At 42.6% G+C, this 16,420-nt stretch overlaps 1 protein-coding gene across 5 annotated transcripts in view; it reads left to right on the forward strand.

Annotated features, from left to right (window-relative positions):
• The window catches only part of FER (FER tyrosine kinase), a 412,213-nt gene that overhangs the window by 46,790 nt on the left and 349,003 nt on the right, over positions 1-16,420 (forward strand). For all 5 annotated transcript variants that reach the window (XM_074952926.1, XM_074952925.1, XM_074952929.1 and 2 more), the window contains one exon: positions 2,921-3,020. In XM_074952926.1, the coding sequence (XP_074809027.1) occupies positions 2,921-3,020 (100 nt within the window). The remainder of the gene's footprint in view (positions 1-2,920; positions 3,021-16,420) is intronic.

Below are 16,420 nucleotides of genomic sequence, written 5' to 3' on the forward strand. Positions count from 1 at the left end.
TACCCACTTTAGGGATTGTTTACACCAGTGGTTCTCAAAGCCAGTCCACCACTTGTTCAGGGAAACCCCCTGGCGCACCGGACCGGTTTGTTTACCTGCCGCGTCCGCAGGTTCGGCTGATCGCGGCTCCCACTGGCCGCAGTTCGCTGCTCCAGGCCCATGGGGGCTGCGGGAAGCGGCGTGGGCCAAGGGATGTGCTGACCGCCCTTCCCACGGCCTCCATTGGCCTGGAGCCGTGATCGGCCGAACCTGTGGACGTGGCAGGTAAACAAACGGGTCTGGCGTGCCGGGGCTTTTCCCGAAAAAGTGGCGGACCGGCTTTGAGAACCACTGGTCTATACAATACCGTAATCCACACCAGCAGGAGTGTTAATTCTGATGCACACGAGCAGGTTGTGCAGTAACTGGCATTGATTAATATACTATTGTTTGAAATATGACTACATTGACGTGTACTAGGGAATGTTTGTGTGCACCAGCAGGGTCCACACAAGACACTTGGTGTGCGACACTCTGGTCTGCATTAGAACGTACACCCCTCTGGTGTGGACTAAGGCACCATGTAGATAAACCAAAGATAATTTTGACTACTTCAGTCCTCTTAGATTTATCTAGATAGGGAGTTTCTGGCTTTGTTTTCATCACTGACAGAAGAGCATATTGAGACAGGTGAGTCAGATCCATTTCACAGTTAAATATAAAGATTTCTCCTAACTAATCTCATTTCCCTGTGTTTGTTCTCCACTCTTCTGTAAAAGGACCAGTTTGTAATTGTGCTCAGCACCTAATCATGGGATGAGTAACATCAGTACCCGAGGCATTTAAGAGTCCAATTCCATTTATTTACTTTGGTTTCACTGATTTACCATCCTTTCAGAACTTCAAAATGAAGTCTGTTTGATTCATTCTTCTAGCCAGTACCGCGGGATATTTATCTGCAGAAACCAATTGCTTCATAGCTCCAACTATATTTCAGTTTCTTCCTTGGAAACCTTTAGGTCTAGTCCAGGGGCGGACAAACTTTTTGGACTGAGGGCCACATCGGGTTTCGGAAATTGTACGGAGGGCTGGTTAGGGGAGGCTGTGCCCCCGCCCCCTATCTGCCCCTGCTTTCTTCTCGCCCCCTGATGCCCCGCCCCCCAGGACTCCTGCCCCATCCAACCCCCCCGTCCCCTGACCACCCCCGGAACCCCTGCCCCTGACTGCCCCCACTGCCCCATTAAACCCCCCTCCTTCCTGACTGCCCCCCCCCGGACCCCTGTCCCCATTCAACCCCCCTCATTTCCCACCCTCTCACTGCCGCGACCCCATCCACACCCCCACCCCCTGACCTCCACACCGAACTCTCCTGCCCTCTATCCAACCCCCCCTGCTCCCTGCCCTCTTAATGCGCAGCACAGAGCACCGGTGGTTGGCAGTGCTATAGCTGCGCTGCCTGGAGCATTGCACCGGTGTAGTGTAGTAAATTGCTCTCCGTAACTGCCAACAGTAGCACATTCCTATGCGGAGCAGTTTAATACACTACACTGGCAGCATGGTGTGCTGAGGCTGTGGGGGAGGGGGAACAGCGGGGGAAGGGCCGGGAGCTAGCCTCCCAGGCCAGGAGCTCAGGGGCCGGGCAGGAGGGTCCTGCGGGCTGGATGTGGCCCGTGGGCCGTACTTTGCCCATCTTTGGTCTAGTCTGTCAAAAAGTCCTTTCCTGTCCAATGTCTATTGGACTATTTTAACAACACATGGAAATCTGACTGTTTAGGTGTGTGCATGCATGCATGCATACTTGTGGGAGCAGGATAACATAAGAAATGGTCCTGCTCTGACTTAAACTGCCTCATAACTGGTCTAGACTAGAGCTAAGAATTGAAAGAAGTGCCTTGGTTGCTTTTTGTGGAGTTCTGACAGGTAACCAATTGCTAGTTTTGTAAAACAATTCAGTAGCTGAGGCTTATGTGACCTAGCAAAAGAGAATCATGAACCCCACTTGTCCCAGTCTTCACATTCCTCATACTGGAGAAAAAATGTATTGGCCTAAGAGCAGTCCATTTTGCAGAAAAGCTAAGTGTTCTCTCAGGTTGACTGAGCACAAGTGATCTCTCCTAGTCCATGAATGTTTGAGGTCACTCTGTCAAAGAATCTCTTTTCCCTCTCTTGTCAAGGACAGCTCTTCAGGATTTGCTTTTGATACCAGAGCCCACTGGGTTGTCAGATGTCTTCTCAGTCCCATGCTCCAGTGGTCTTTTGTACTTGCTGCTCACTTCCTTTCCTCCACAATGTGCTAAAGATTAGAACTGTAAAAGGCAATGCTATTCTTGTAGCTCCTTTGCCAAAAATGTCCTGGTTCACGGAGCTGGTCCAGTTGTCTATGGAAAGAATGGTTCTCTGACCCACATTCTCAATCTCTTTGTAGGAACCAGTTGCTCCTCTAGACCTCATAGTTGTTGGCCTGACTCACAAGAGATTAACTCTTCTATCCAAAGGCACCTTTAGTGGCTTTTGAGAGATTTTTAAAATCCAGAAGCTCTTTTGTCACTTTTCTGTTTTAGGCTTTGGAAGAAATTCTTTTCGTGTAACAAGGAATCAGATAAGCGTAAACAGTAGCTAATTAAAATCCTGATTTTTTTTTTCTAGCAAGATTTTATTGGGATCTTTGGGCATTATCACAGTAATAATAAGTTAGATGTCCTGATGTGCTCCACCACACATTTGTGATGACAGCAGGTCCCCCTTACATACCAGACTTTTTTTTCTTTTAATGATAGCATATGACAATATATTCAAGAGCATCTCTGAAATAATGAAAAAAGCATGCATCCTTGATATCTTAGAAATTAAATCCTGTAATTATTTTTTCCTAATGTTAAGAAGCCTTTAACTCCTAAAGGTAAGTGTTTTAATAACTTTCCTATTTCTGCTTTATTCATAGGTTACAAAGTCAGAACTGGAGAAATTAAAATCTAATTACAGACAATTAATAAAAGAAGTTAACTCTGCCAAAGAGAAGTATAAAGAAGCTGTGGCTAAAGGTATTTTACTACTGACTAATAAATAGTGGTCATTTTAGCTCTTTTTATTATTGCCTTTAATAATTACTATTGCCTGAAAATAGTTATAATAAAACAAAGTGACATTTCTGTTTCAAGCAGGTCAGTTGATGAAATATCACAAAGCTGAAATAAGACAGATTAATTGTAATAATATATATTTACACATTTCTTGATAGTACAGTTTTCTAAAGAATTCATGGGGTATGTGATGGCCCTTTCTTTTAAACTTTCATCAGGTTTATTCAGATCATAAAATAGATAAAACAGGTTGGCTGTAGTGGTGCTGTAGTAGCAAATGCCATTGATAATGTGGAGTTCCAACTGTGATCTCACTACATCTTATTATGCTCTAAATACTGGTGATAGCAACTGTAGCAGGGAAAACTCAGACTCTGAGGGACTTAACTTGGCTCTTGACATTTAAATAGAAGAGAAACTGATCATAAACTATTCTATTTAAGTATGTATTTGTAGTTTTAGACTGGGATTTTCAAAGGTGTCTGAGGGAGCTAAGTATCCAAACTACTTTGAAATTGAATAGGAAGGTGAATGCCTACATTCCTCAGAGTCCTTTGGAAGTCCCTATCTTAAAGCCTGTGTGTACATTTAATTGTTTGAGATCTTAAATATTTTTCTCTGTATGTTTCTAAACATTTTTAACCTTTGAAATAAATCAGATTCAATTAATACTGGAGTGTGAATATAACATGCTCTAACCCAACCTTTTACTTTTTCTTCATATTCAGTATTTATTTTACGTTAGCACCTATAATCTTAATCAAGGATCAGAGCCCCATTGTGCTCGGCACTGCACTGATAACTAACAAAGAAAACAGTTCCTGCCTCAGGAAACTTACTCAGGAAAATTCTGTATTTCAGACAATAAACAACAGGTGGATGCAACAGATAATTGAGGTAGGAGTGAGTTGGGAGGCTTAGGTAACAATTACACATAGTTGGGCTTCTCTGTACTTAATGATCTTCAGATTTATTTTAAAAAAATAAATAAAATATCTGTCATTACTTTTCAGAGTAACAGCCGTGTTAGTGTGTATTCGCAAAAACAAAAGGAGTACTTGTGGCACCTTAGAGACTAACCAATTTATTTGAGCATAAGCTTTCGTGAGCCACAGCTCACTTCATCGGATGCATACTGTGGAAAGTGTAGAAGATCTTTTTATACACACAGAAAGCATGAAAAAATACTTCCTCCCACCCCACTCTCCTGCTGGTAATAGCTTATCTAAAGTGATCACTCTCCTTACAATGTGTATGATAATCAAGTTGGGCCATTTCCAGCACAAATCCAGGTTTTCTCACCCCCCCCGCCCCCCCCACACAAACCCACTCTCCTGCTGGTAATAGCTTATCTAAAGTGACCACTCTGCTTACAATGTGATGATGATCAAGGTGGGCCATTTCCAGCACAAATCCAGGGTTTAACAAGAACATCTGGGGGCAGGGGGGAGGGGTAGGAAAAAACAAGGGGAAATAGGTTACCTTGCATAATGACTTAGCCACTCCCAGTATCTATTCAAGCCTAAGTAAATTGTATCCAATTTGCAAATGAATTTCAATTCAACAGTCTCTCGCTGGAGTCTGGATTTGAAGTTTTTTTGTTGTAATATCACAACTTTCATGTCTGTAATCGCGTGACCAGAGAGATTGAAGTGTTCTCCAACTGGTTTATGAATGTTATAATTCTGGACATCTGATTTGTGTCCATTTATTCTTTTACGTAGAGACTGTCCAGTTTGACCAATGTACATGGCAGAGGGGCATTGCTGGCACATGATGGCATATATCACATTGGTGGATGTGCAGGTGAACGAGCCTCTGATAGTGTGGCTGGTGTTATTAGGCCCTGTGATGGTGTCCCCTGAATAGATATGTGGGCACAGTTGGCAACGGGCTTTGTTGCAAGGATAGGTTCCTGGGTTAGTGGTTCTGTTGTGTGTGGTATGTGGTTGCTGGTGGGTGTTCGCTTCAGGTTGGGGAGCTGTCTGTAGGCAAGGACTGGCCTGTCTCCCATGATTTGTGAGAGTGTTGGGTCATCCTTCAGGATAGGTTGTAGATCCTTAATAATGCGTTGGAGGAGTTTTAGTTGGGGGCTGAAGGTGACAGCTAGTGGCGTTCTGTTATTTTCTTTGTTAGGCCTGTCCTGTAGTAGATGACTTCTGGGAACTCTTCTGGCTCTATCAATCTGTTTCTTTACTTCCGCAGGTGGGTACTGTAGTTGTAAGAATGCTTGATAGAGATCTTGTAGGTGTTTGTCTCTGTCTGAGGGGTTGGAGCAAATGCGGTTGTTTCGCAGAGCTTGGCTGTAGACGATGGATTGTGTGGTGTGGTCAGGGTGAAAGCTGGAGGCATGTAGGTAGGAATTGTTGGTTTCCGGTATAGGGTGGTGTCAGTTGGTTTCCAGTATAGGGTGGTGTTTATGTGACCATCGTTTATTAGCACTGTAGTGTTGAGGAAGTGGATCTCTTGTGTGGACTGGACCAGGCTGAGGTTGAGGGTGGGATGGAAATTGTTGAAATCATGGTGGAATTCCTGAAGGGCTTCTTTTCCATGGGTCCAGATGATGAAGATGTCATCAATATAGCGCAAGTAGAGTAGGGGCGTTAGGGGACGAGAGCTGAGGAAGCGTTGTTCTAACGCATTATTAAGGATCTACAACCTATCCTGAAGGATGACGCAACACCATCACAGGGCCTAATAACATCAGCCACACTATCAGAGGCTCGTTCACCTGCACATCCACCAATGTGATATATGCCATCATGTGCCAGCAATGCCCCTCTGCCATGTACATTGGTCAAACTGGACAGTCTCTACGTAAAAGAATAAATGGACACAAATCAGATGTCCAGAATTATAACATTCATAAACCAGTCGGAGAACACTTCAATCTCTCTGGTCACGCGATTACAGACATGAAAGTTGTGATATTACAACAAAAAAACTTCAAATCCAGACTCCAGCGAGAAACTGTTGAATTGGAATTCATTTGCAAATTGGATATGATTAACTTAGGTTACCTTGCATAATGACTTAGCCACTCCCAGTCTCTATTCAAGCCTCTTTCCCCTTGTTTTTTCCTAACCCTCCCCTCCCCCCCAGACGTTCTTGTTAAACCCTGGATTTGTGCTGGAAATGGCCCACCTTGATTATCATACACATTGTAAGGAGAGTGATCACTTTAGATAAGCTATTACCAGCAGGAGAGTGGGGTGGGAGGAGGCATTTTTTCATGCTTTGTGTGTAAATAAAAAGATCTTCTGTGGAAGGTGTAGTATGCATCCGATGAAGTGAGCTGTAGCTCACGAAAGCTTATGCTCAAATAAATTGGTTAGTCTCTAAGGCGCCACAAGTACTCCTTTTGTTTTTGTCATTACTTTATCATTCCATCTGGTTTCCAAAGTTATATACAAGTTTCTGTGATAGTTCCTAAGAAAGTACAGGCATTACTGGCTATTTAGGAAATGGAAAAGGTTTTGTAATATCAGTATGCTCTAGCTTTTATTCCTTTCTCTTCTGCTCACTGGGGATCTGATTCTGCATTTCTTGTGAATCCAAAATTCCCATTCAAGTCCATTAGAATTTTGGGGTCAGAAGTAATTAGGATTGAGGCTCTTGTGTTACTGATCTTCTGAGTATTTGAAATTAGCATTTCCCACAACCTCTGAGTGCTACAAACGAAAATAAAATTATTTTTGTTTGGACTGATTTACCTGTCCTACCACTGTTTGCCTCACCCCCAGCTTCATTTTGTATGTTCCTGTAGCACATTTTTATTCAATTAATACAATCTTCGCACACCAGTTTAATGTGTGACAGCATTTCTAAACTTTGGGTTATGACCCTGAATAGGGGTCATAAGGTTCTCTATAAGTGATACAGCATGCAATTTATCAAGGTTTTTAAAAAGGAAATTTTCTAATGTTACAACAAAATTAGTACCCAATTAAAATAGATGTAATTCTTGTGCCCTGGTAGACAAACATGCTCTAATTGTGTAGTGTCTAGTGAGAAAGCGGGGGGAGAACTCCATCAAGGGGATAATTTACCCAGACTAAGGCTTTGTGTACACTAGGACTTCTGTCAGTCAGAGGTGTGAAAAAACACCGCCCGACCGATAAAAGTTTCACCAACAGAAGCACTGGTGTGGACAGTGCGATGTTGACAGGAGACGCTCGCCTGTTGACATAGCTGCCACTGCTCATGAGGGGTGGTTTATTATGCCGGCGGGAGAGCTCCCTCCAGCTGGCATAGAGCGACTACATGGGAGACTTACAGCAGCGCAACTGCAGAGGTATAGCTGTACCGATGTAAGATCTGTACTATGTAGTGTAGACACAGCCTAAGAATTTAAATATGTAAACCCCAGAATGGCTCTACTGAGTTGCAGCACTCTAGTTTCTGTCACCCTTAACATAAAGAAAGCCATGTCTTCGTTTCTTCATGTTTATTTTGTAAGTAGCAGAAAGTACCAATCACCTCATAACGAGAGTAACCCATATTAAAAACAATTACTCACGATGTGTGTGTGTGAGAGAGACTGACTGACCAAAGAAGAACTTGGGCTGCCATGCAGAAGCTTGGCACCATGAATGTAGCCAATTTAGGAAGGTGTAGATTTGCTGAACTTGGCCCAATGTTGTGAAATTTTGTGTTCTAAATAAATATTAGCCCAGGAGTGTGAAATAGAATGAGGGGGAATAATTTGCAATCATTATTTCATTATTCCAAGTACTAGTGGAAGTACCCTTCCTAAAACTAGGCATTATAAGACTACTGAAATTACCATGAAGCCAAAGTCTGAGGTCAAACATGAGATGCTCTAAGAATCCATGGAAAACTAACTCTGAAATCAGATAAAGCACAATTCATTTCATAATAGATTGTGTATTCTCAATAGATAAACACTCTTCTCTCCAAATTGTGTATTTCCCTAATCAGTCAAATGTGCATGATTGGAATATTGGTATAGAAGCATACAGCTTGCTCAGGAAGGACAGGCATGGGAAAAAAGGGAGGAGGTGTTGACTTGTATATTAAAAATGTATACACTTGGACTGAGGTTAAGATAAAAATAAGAGACAGACTTGTTGAAAGTCTCTGGGTAAGGATAAAAGGGGTAAAAAACCAAGGGTGATGTCATGGTAGGGGTCTATTATAGACCACCAAAGCAGGAAGAAGAGGTGGATGAGGCTTTTTTTAAACAACTAACAAAATCATCCAAATCACAGGACTTGGTGGTGATGGGGGACTTCAACTGTCCAGACAAGTGTTGGGAAAATAACACAGCGGGGCACAGATTATCCAACAAGTTCTTGGAATGTATTTGAGACAACTTTTTATTTCAGAAGGTGGAGAAAGCTACTAGGGGAGAGGCTGTTCTAGATTTGATTTTGACAAATAGGGAAGAACTGGTTGAAAATTTGAAAGTGGAAGGCAACTTGGGTGAAAGTGACCATGAAATGGTCGAGTTCATGATTCTAAGGAATGCTAGGAGGGAGAACAGCATAATAAAGACAGTGGATTTCAAGAAGTCAGACTTTAGCAAATGCAGGGATTTGGTAGGTAAAATCCCATGGGAAGCAAGTCTAAGGGGAAAAACAATTGAAGACAGTTGGCAGTTTTTCAAAGAGACATTAAGGGCACAATATCAAACTATCGCACTGTGTAGGAAAGATAGGAAGTATGGTAAGTGACCACCTTGGCTTAACCAGGAGATCTTCAGTGATCTAAAACTCGGAAAAAAAAAAAAAAGTACTACAAAAAGTGGAAACTTGTTCAAATGACAAAGGATGAATATAAACAAACACAAGTATGTAGGGACAAAATTAGAAAAGCCAAGGCACAAAACAAGATCAGACTAGCTAGGGACATAAAAGCAGTGGTGAGCTGGAGCCAGTTCGCACCGGTTTGCTGGAGCCGGTTGTTAAATTTAGAAGCCCTTTTAGAATCACGGGACAACTGGTTCTAAAAGGGCTTCTAAATTTAACAACCGGCCAAAAGTGGTGCCTTAGGTGCTGACTCCATGGGTGCTCCGGGGCTGGAGCACCCAGGGGGAAAATTTGGTGGGTGCAGAGCACCCACCGGCAGCGTCCCGGCCCGCACCGAGCCCCAGCTCACCTCCGCTCTGCCTCCGCCTCCTCCCCTGAACACGCCACCCTGCTCTGCTTCATCCACCCTCCCACCCCCCCCTCGGTTTCCTGTGAATCAGCTGTTTGTGCGGGAAGCCTGGGAGGGCTGAGAAGCAGGAGGCGGCTTTGGACTAAGGCCCAGGGAGGTGGAGCGGAGGTGAGCTGGGGCGGGGGGGCACGAGGAGGGCCGCCTGCGCCGCAGTAGGTAACCCGGGGGGCCATGCAGGGGAACCACTCCCTGCCCCAGCTCACCTCCACCTCCCTGGGGCTGAGTGCGAAGCCGCCGCTTGCTTCTCAGGCTTCCCGTGTGAACAGCTGATTCGCGGGAAGCCGGAGGGCGGAGAAGCAGAGCGGGGTGGCGCATTCAGGGGAGCCAGGTGGAGCAGAGGTGAGGTGAGGTGAGCTGGGGCCGGGCGGGGAGCTGCCAGTGGGGGCTCTGCACCCACCAAATTTTCCCCGTGGGTGCTCCAGCCCTGGAGCACGCACGGAGTTGGTGCCTAAGGCGCCACTTTTGATGTGATCAGTGGGGGGAGCGGCTGCTCTCCCCCACAGCTATGCTACCCTGCCCCTAGGAGCCAGAGGGACTTGCCGGATGCTTCCTGGGAGCTGCCCCAGGTAAGCACCGCCGGGACTCCCCACCTCGTCCCCCGGCAGGTGCCTCTGGCTCTTGGGGTGGGGTGGGCACGAGACCCTCCTGCCCCATTCTGGGGGCAGTTAGGGGACAGGGGTGGATGGGGAAGGAGTCTTGGGGGGGGGTGTCAAGGAAACAAAGGGGGTTGGATGGGGCAGGAGTCCCCAGGGGCGGGGGGTGGTCCATGACCCCCTCGGGGGATGAGGAGAGAACCGGTTGTTAAGATTTTGGCAGCTCATCACTGCATAAAAGGAAAGAAAAAAACATTCTACGAGTACATCAGAAGCAAGAGGAAGACCAAGGACAGAGTAGGCCTGTTACTCAATGAGGGGGGAAAGACAATAACAGAAAATGTGGAAACGGCAGAGGTGCTTAATGACTTGTTTGTTTCAGTTTTCACCAAGAAGGTTGATGGCGACTGGACATCTAACATAGTGAATGCCAGTGAAAATGAGATAGGATCAGAGTTTAAAATTGGGAAAGAACAAGTCAAAAATTACTTAGACAAGTTAGATGTCTTCAAATCACCAAGGCCCTGATGAAATGCATCCTAGAATGCTCAAGGAGCTGACTGAGGAGATACCTTAGCCATTAGCAATTATCCTTGAAAAGTCATGGAAGATGGGAGACATTTCAAAAGACTGGAAAAGGGGAAATATAGTGCCCATCTATAAAAAGGGAAATAAGGACAGACCAGTCAGCTTAACTTCTGTACCCGGAAAGATAATGGAGCAAATAATCAAGCAATCAATTTTGCAAACACGTAGAAGATAATAAGATGATAAATAACAGTCAGCATGGAATTGTCAAGAATAAATCGTGTCAAACCAAACTAATAGCTTTCTTTGACAGGGTAGCAAGCCTCATAGATAAGGGGGAAACGATAGATGTGGTATATCTTGACTTTAGTAATGCTTTTGATACTGTTTCACATAACCTTCTCGTAAAAAGGAAATACAACCTAGTGGAGCTACTACAAGGTAGGTGAATAATTGGCTGGAAAATCATTCCCAGAGAGTTATCAGTGGTTCACAGTCATGCTGGAAGGGCATAACGAATGGAGTCGCACAGGGATCAGTTCTGGGTCCAGTTCTGTTCAATATCTTCATCAATAATTTGGCTAATGGCATAGAGAATACACTTATAAAGTTATATACCAAGCTGGGAGGGTTTGCAAGTGTTTTGGAGGACAGGATTAAAATTCAACTGGATCTGGACAAACTGGAGAAATGTCCTGAAGTAAACAGGATGAAATTCAATAAGGACAAATGCAAAGTACTCCACTTAGGAAGGAACAATCAGTTGCACACATACAAAATGGGAAATGACTGCCTAGGTAGGAGTACTATGGAAAGGGACCTGGGGGTCATAGTGGATCACAAGCTAAATGAGTCAACCGTGTAACGCTGTTGCAAAAAAAGCTAAACATCATTCTGGGACGTATTAGCAGAAGCATTGTAAGCAAGACACAAGAAGTAATTTTTCTGCTCTACTCTGCACTGATTAGGTCTCAGCTGGAGTATTTTGTCCAGTTCTGGGTGCCACTTTTCAGGAGAAATGTGGACAAATTGGAGAAAGTCCAGAGAAGAGCAACAAAAATGATTAAAGGTCTAGAAAACATGACCTACGAGGGAAGATTGAAAAAATGGGGTTTGTTTAGTCTGGAAAAGAGAAGACTGAGAGGGGACATAAGTTTTCAAGTACATAAAAGGTTGTTACAAGGAAGAGGGAGATAAATTGTTCTTCTTAACTTCTGAGGATAGGACAAGAAGCAATGGGCTTAAATTGCAGCAAGGGTGGTTTAGACTGGACATTAGGAAAAACGTCCTAACTGTCAGAGTGGTTAAGCACTGGAATAAGTTGCTTAGGGCGGTTGTAGAATCTCCATCATTGGGGATTTTTAAGATCAGGTTGGACAAACACCTGTCAGAGATGGTCTAGATAATACTTAGTCCTGCCTTGAGTGCAGGGGACTGGACTAGATGACCTCTTGACGTCCCTTCCAATTCTATGATTCTAGGCCTCAGCCCATTGTTTGTGTCAGTGGCTCTTCTGAACTTTTTATGGTCCGGGACATGCCTATGATTATATAGAGAAGTTTCCATTTGCTAGAAATTAAAATCTGTTGGCACACTTGTATATCACATTATTTACTTAATACCAAGAAAGCTGCAAGCATCTCAACATTTCTACAATGGATGTTTGAGTGTTCTTAATTCTTGAGATATTCAGAATTCTAAAAACCTAGACAGTCTGCATTTGATTCATATTTGCTTGTAGAAAGTTATTGGGCATGAATCTTTTTGCATAGTTATTAATGGCTCCATTTAATTTTTTTCATTTACTTCCATAATATCACTTAATAAAAACTTGTGTTTAAAAAAAAAAGCATTATGGGGAGGACTTATGTCCAGAAAGATTGCTGGGTTCAGCAAAGTGGGTACAGTATGTTTTTCTTTTAGAAATGTTGAAGAAATACTCTAGTACTTCCTATAGAAAAACTAAAGCTGATACTGGAATTTAATAAACAAAAGAAGGTGGTTTCTTCTTTCTCTTTATTTTATAAGTGCTGCAACCCCCTTTTAAAAACTTGGGTGGAGGGGGCCAGGAGAACAAGGAGTGAAAATGCACAAGTCCTGCTGCCCTGCACACAGACAGCAACAGGATAGTAAAAAAATGAGGAGAAGGGGAATGTTTGGCACATAACTGTCCCTCAGTTGTTTTCAACCCCTCCATATTATTTCCTGTTTATCTTCAAAATATTTTGCAGTTGTATTAATTATTAAGCATGTTTTCATGTTTCAGGTATCATTAACTATGCAATATGTATAAACAGATACAGATTATATAAATATTTTTTGAAGTACTATTATAATGTATCTTTTAAAATGCACAACTGAGTTATAATAGTTCAGTTTTTTTATATTGGGGCTTAATAAGCTAGTATTAAGTGTACAAGTTCTAACTTTATATTTTTGCTTTGCTTGAAGATTAAAGTCTTCAGGTTTGAAACACCTAGAATAGCTGGGATAAGGAGTTAGAATTTAAACTCAGTCCCTCATTTTTCTAATATAGATAAATTGAGTTCTGTTGCATTTACTGTGTGCAGTTCTGTTAGATGATTTTAAAAAACTGATGCTTGCAATATGGGAATGTTAAAGATCCCACAACACACTTCTTTAGGGGGGAGGTTTTTGTCTTAGGATCCTTAGTGAAAGTTTCACTTCCTCACACTGTGTAATGTTGGCAGGCATGGAATCTATGGTTTACAAATATGTTTGATGTTGTTGACTATATTGATGCAATGCACCTGGGCTTCTCTTTAGGAGCGACATTCTGATTAAAGTATTAGCATAGTAAAATATCAATATACTATTGTGACCGGGTGCTGGGATGGAATGCCACACTTAAGGCAGACTGCAAGAAACAGGGCAGACAATCCCCCCAAACTGGTGGTTTATTCTGTAATTAGAGTCACCAAGCTAATAACAAAAGAGCTTCTGTAGTACCACACTGGTTAACAAGAAGCCAGACACAGTCCCCTTTAAGCATTCCAGCCATGGCTCCTATTCAGGCAAACGGGTGTAATACAGTGAGGGGTTATTGAAAACCTAATTCACCCATATGTGAGGTTCGTATTAATCCCTAAAGATCAGACACTTAACTTCAGATCAATATGTTCTCAGATCTTACCTTAATACCATGCTGTCAGCCAATCCTTAATAAACTGAAGATTTATTAATTAAATAAAAGTTACTGAATGGTTAAAAGATTATATACATTACAGATGCTTGTAAGGTCCTTATATCAGATTTGTAGCAGTGATGAACGAGTCTGCTGGCTTGCAAAAGTCTCTCTGGAATCATCCTCAAAGGTTAGAATTCAAATGCAGCATGGATGTAAAGTCTGTTACCTGAAAAATGCGTGAAAAGACTATTCCAAAAAACTGCTTGGAAGATCTCAGTTCCAGGGCTTAAACTTTTCCTGTTTCAAGTTAAGAAGACTAGAGATGAAAGGATCAGTCCTGAGGTTTCTCTTTAGAGCTGAAGCAGGGTTTTCAAGTGCTCTGAGCACAGCAGGTGACTCTTCTTTGTTGAGCACACGACCCACATCTTTGATGCATCCGATGAAGTGAGCTATAGCTCATGAAAGCTGATGCTCTGATAAATTTGTTAGTCTCTAAGGTGCCACAAGTACTCCTTTTCTTTTTACGGATACAGACTAACACGGCTGCTACTCTGAAACCACATCTTTGAAGTTAACATTAAATTTCCTATGCATACACAGGTAATCTAGTTACTCATTTGCATAAGGTAATTAGCCGGTCCTTCATTATAACAGAGACAGATAAACTGAAGACAGTATATTAATTTCCTGCAGTGTCTCACATCTTTGATCCAAAGGTTAACTGAACAAAGTTGTCTGTGAAGGCAATTAAGGCATGGAAAGGATTTAGCATCCAAAAGCTAATTTGGTTACACTGGTAAACTTCTAATAGGATTCAGAGTAACAACCGTGTTAGTCTGTATTCGTAAAAAGAAAAAAGAAAAGGAGTACTTGTGGCACCTTAGAGACTAACCAGTTTATTTGAGCATGAGCTTTTGTGAGCTACAGCTCACTTCATCGGATGCATAGCATATTGTGGAAACTGCAGAAGACATTATATACACACACAGAGACCATGAAACAAAACTTCCTCCCACCCCACTGTCTTGGGGGGGGGGGGAAGGGTGAGAAAACCTGGATTTGTGCTGGAAATGGTCCTCCTTGATGATCACTTTAGATAAGCTGTTACGAGCAGGACAGTGGGGTGGGAGGAAGTTTTGTTTCATGGTCTCTGTGTGTATATAATGTCTTCTGCAGTTTCCACAATATGCTATGCATCCGATGAAGTGAGCTGTAGCTCACGAAAGCTCATGCTCAAATAAACTGGTTAGTCTCTAAGGTGCCACAAGTACTCCTTTTCTTTTTTCTTTTTTCTAATAGGATATATATGTAAACACAGGCAGATATATTTAGCCTTTACCCTAGATTTCTGTTACTACAAATGAATGGGTTAATGATTGCTGGTCTAGTACATCTTTGAAATTCACATACAAGTGAATTGTCTTGTTAAAATCGTAATGCCTCTTGTTAAGTTGTTATGGGTCATATGCAGTTTGGCTGGTCTGCCCGTGTCACAACCATATAAAAACTAATTGATGCATCTCAAAATGTAATATTTAATGGGGAATCATCATCAATTTGGTGTGTTTCCATCTGTGTCCTGCAGGAATTGGTTCTTGTCCCAACACTAGTTAATATTTTCTTCAGTTACCTTGAAAATAGTATAAAATCATTGATTATAACGTTTACAGATTTCTTGATAAAAATTGGTGGAGTGGTAAATAGTGCAACAAAAGGTCACTTAGAGAGAGCATCTGGATTGCCTGGTAAACTGTTCACAAACACATATCAGTTTAGATAAAGCCAAATAAAACGTATTTCTAGGAATTAAGATGGTAAGCCATACATATAAGATGGGGAATTGCATTCTGGAAAGCTGTGGCCTAAGGAGTTTGAAGTGATGGTGAATAACCAGATGACCACGAGCGCCCCATGCAGCGCTGTTGCGAGAAGGGTTAATGCAGTCCTTGAATATATAAAAAAGGGCATGTTGAATAAGAATAGGGAGGGATATGATCTCTGTATTGCACACAAAATAGCTGTTAAAAAAACATTATTAAGGTTGCAAAGTTGAGACCTCAAGTTTGGAAATGCCAGAATTAAAGTTACCCGCAAAACCTTAGGTAAGCCCCCTTGTGCTGTTTACATTATGACACAGTCTTTATTTCTATTCTTCTTGTTCTTCTTATTTATTTGTGTGAGTAGAGTGACTGGGAGTTATAGTCATGGATCAGGACCCGATCATACAAGGGACTGATATTTTTCCGCAGACCCCTGCCTCATTCAGGATATAGGGTTGACTGTGCTCACTTAAAGAGCAGCTGTTCTATATTTTGTTTTGTCTCCACTGTTCAATGTGTGGCATACAATATTTACTGCATGCTATTCAAAATGTGCTCTGAAGGCAGAATTATTAATTTCCTTATGACCTTTTCTGTGGCGCTTATCTCTACACTATCTGGGTGCTCCAGAAACAATCAATTTTCCTAACATTCCTGTGAGGTTTCGGGGTGTGTGTGTGTGTATAATCACCATTTGATAGATAGGGAACTGAGGCATAGAGACATTAAGTAAAAAGTTTCCACTAATTCTGGATGCCAGTTTTGAGATACCTAGGACCTTAGAAGTCTGAGAGACAGCAGTCTCTTTTATGACATAACCCCGATCTATATCCAGTGTTGGTCCATCCTGTGTATTAAATGAGGCAGGGGTCCTACGAAAAAATAGTTTATGTAATTAGAGACTGTTATAATAATGCGTGCACACAAGGGGGCTGAATTAAAGTTGCCTGTACATCAGGGGTGGGCAAACTACGGTCCAGGAGCCGCATCAGGCCCCTCAGATGTTTTAATCCAGCCCTCGATCTCCTGCTGGGGAGCATGTGGTCTGGGGCTTGCTCCACTCCAGCCAGGGAGCGGGGTCAGGGGCTTGCC

This window comes from Natator depressus, chromosome 5 (genome assembly GCF_965152275.1).
Source record: "Natator depressus isolate rNatDep1 chromosome 5, rNatDep2.hap1, whole genome shotgun sequence".
Classification (NCBI taxonomy): domain Eukaryota; kingdom Metazoa; phylum Chordata; order Testudines; family Cheloniidae; genus Natator; species Natator depressus.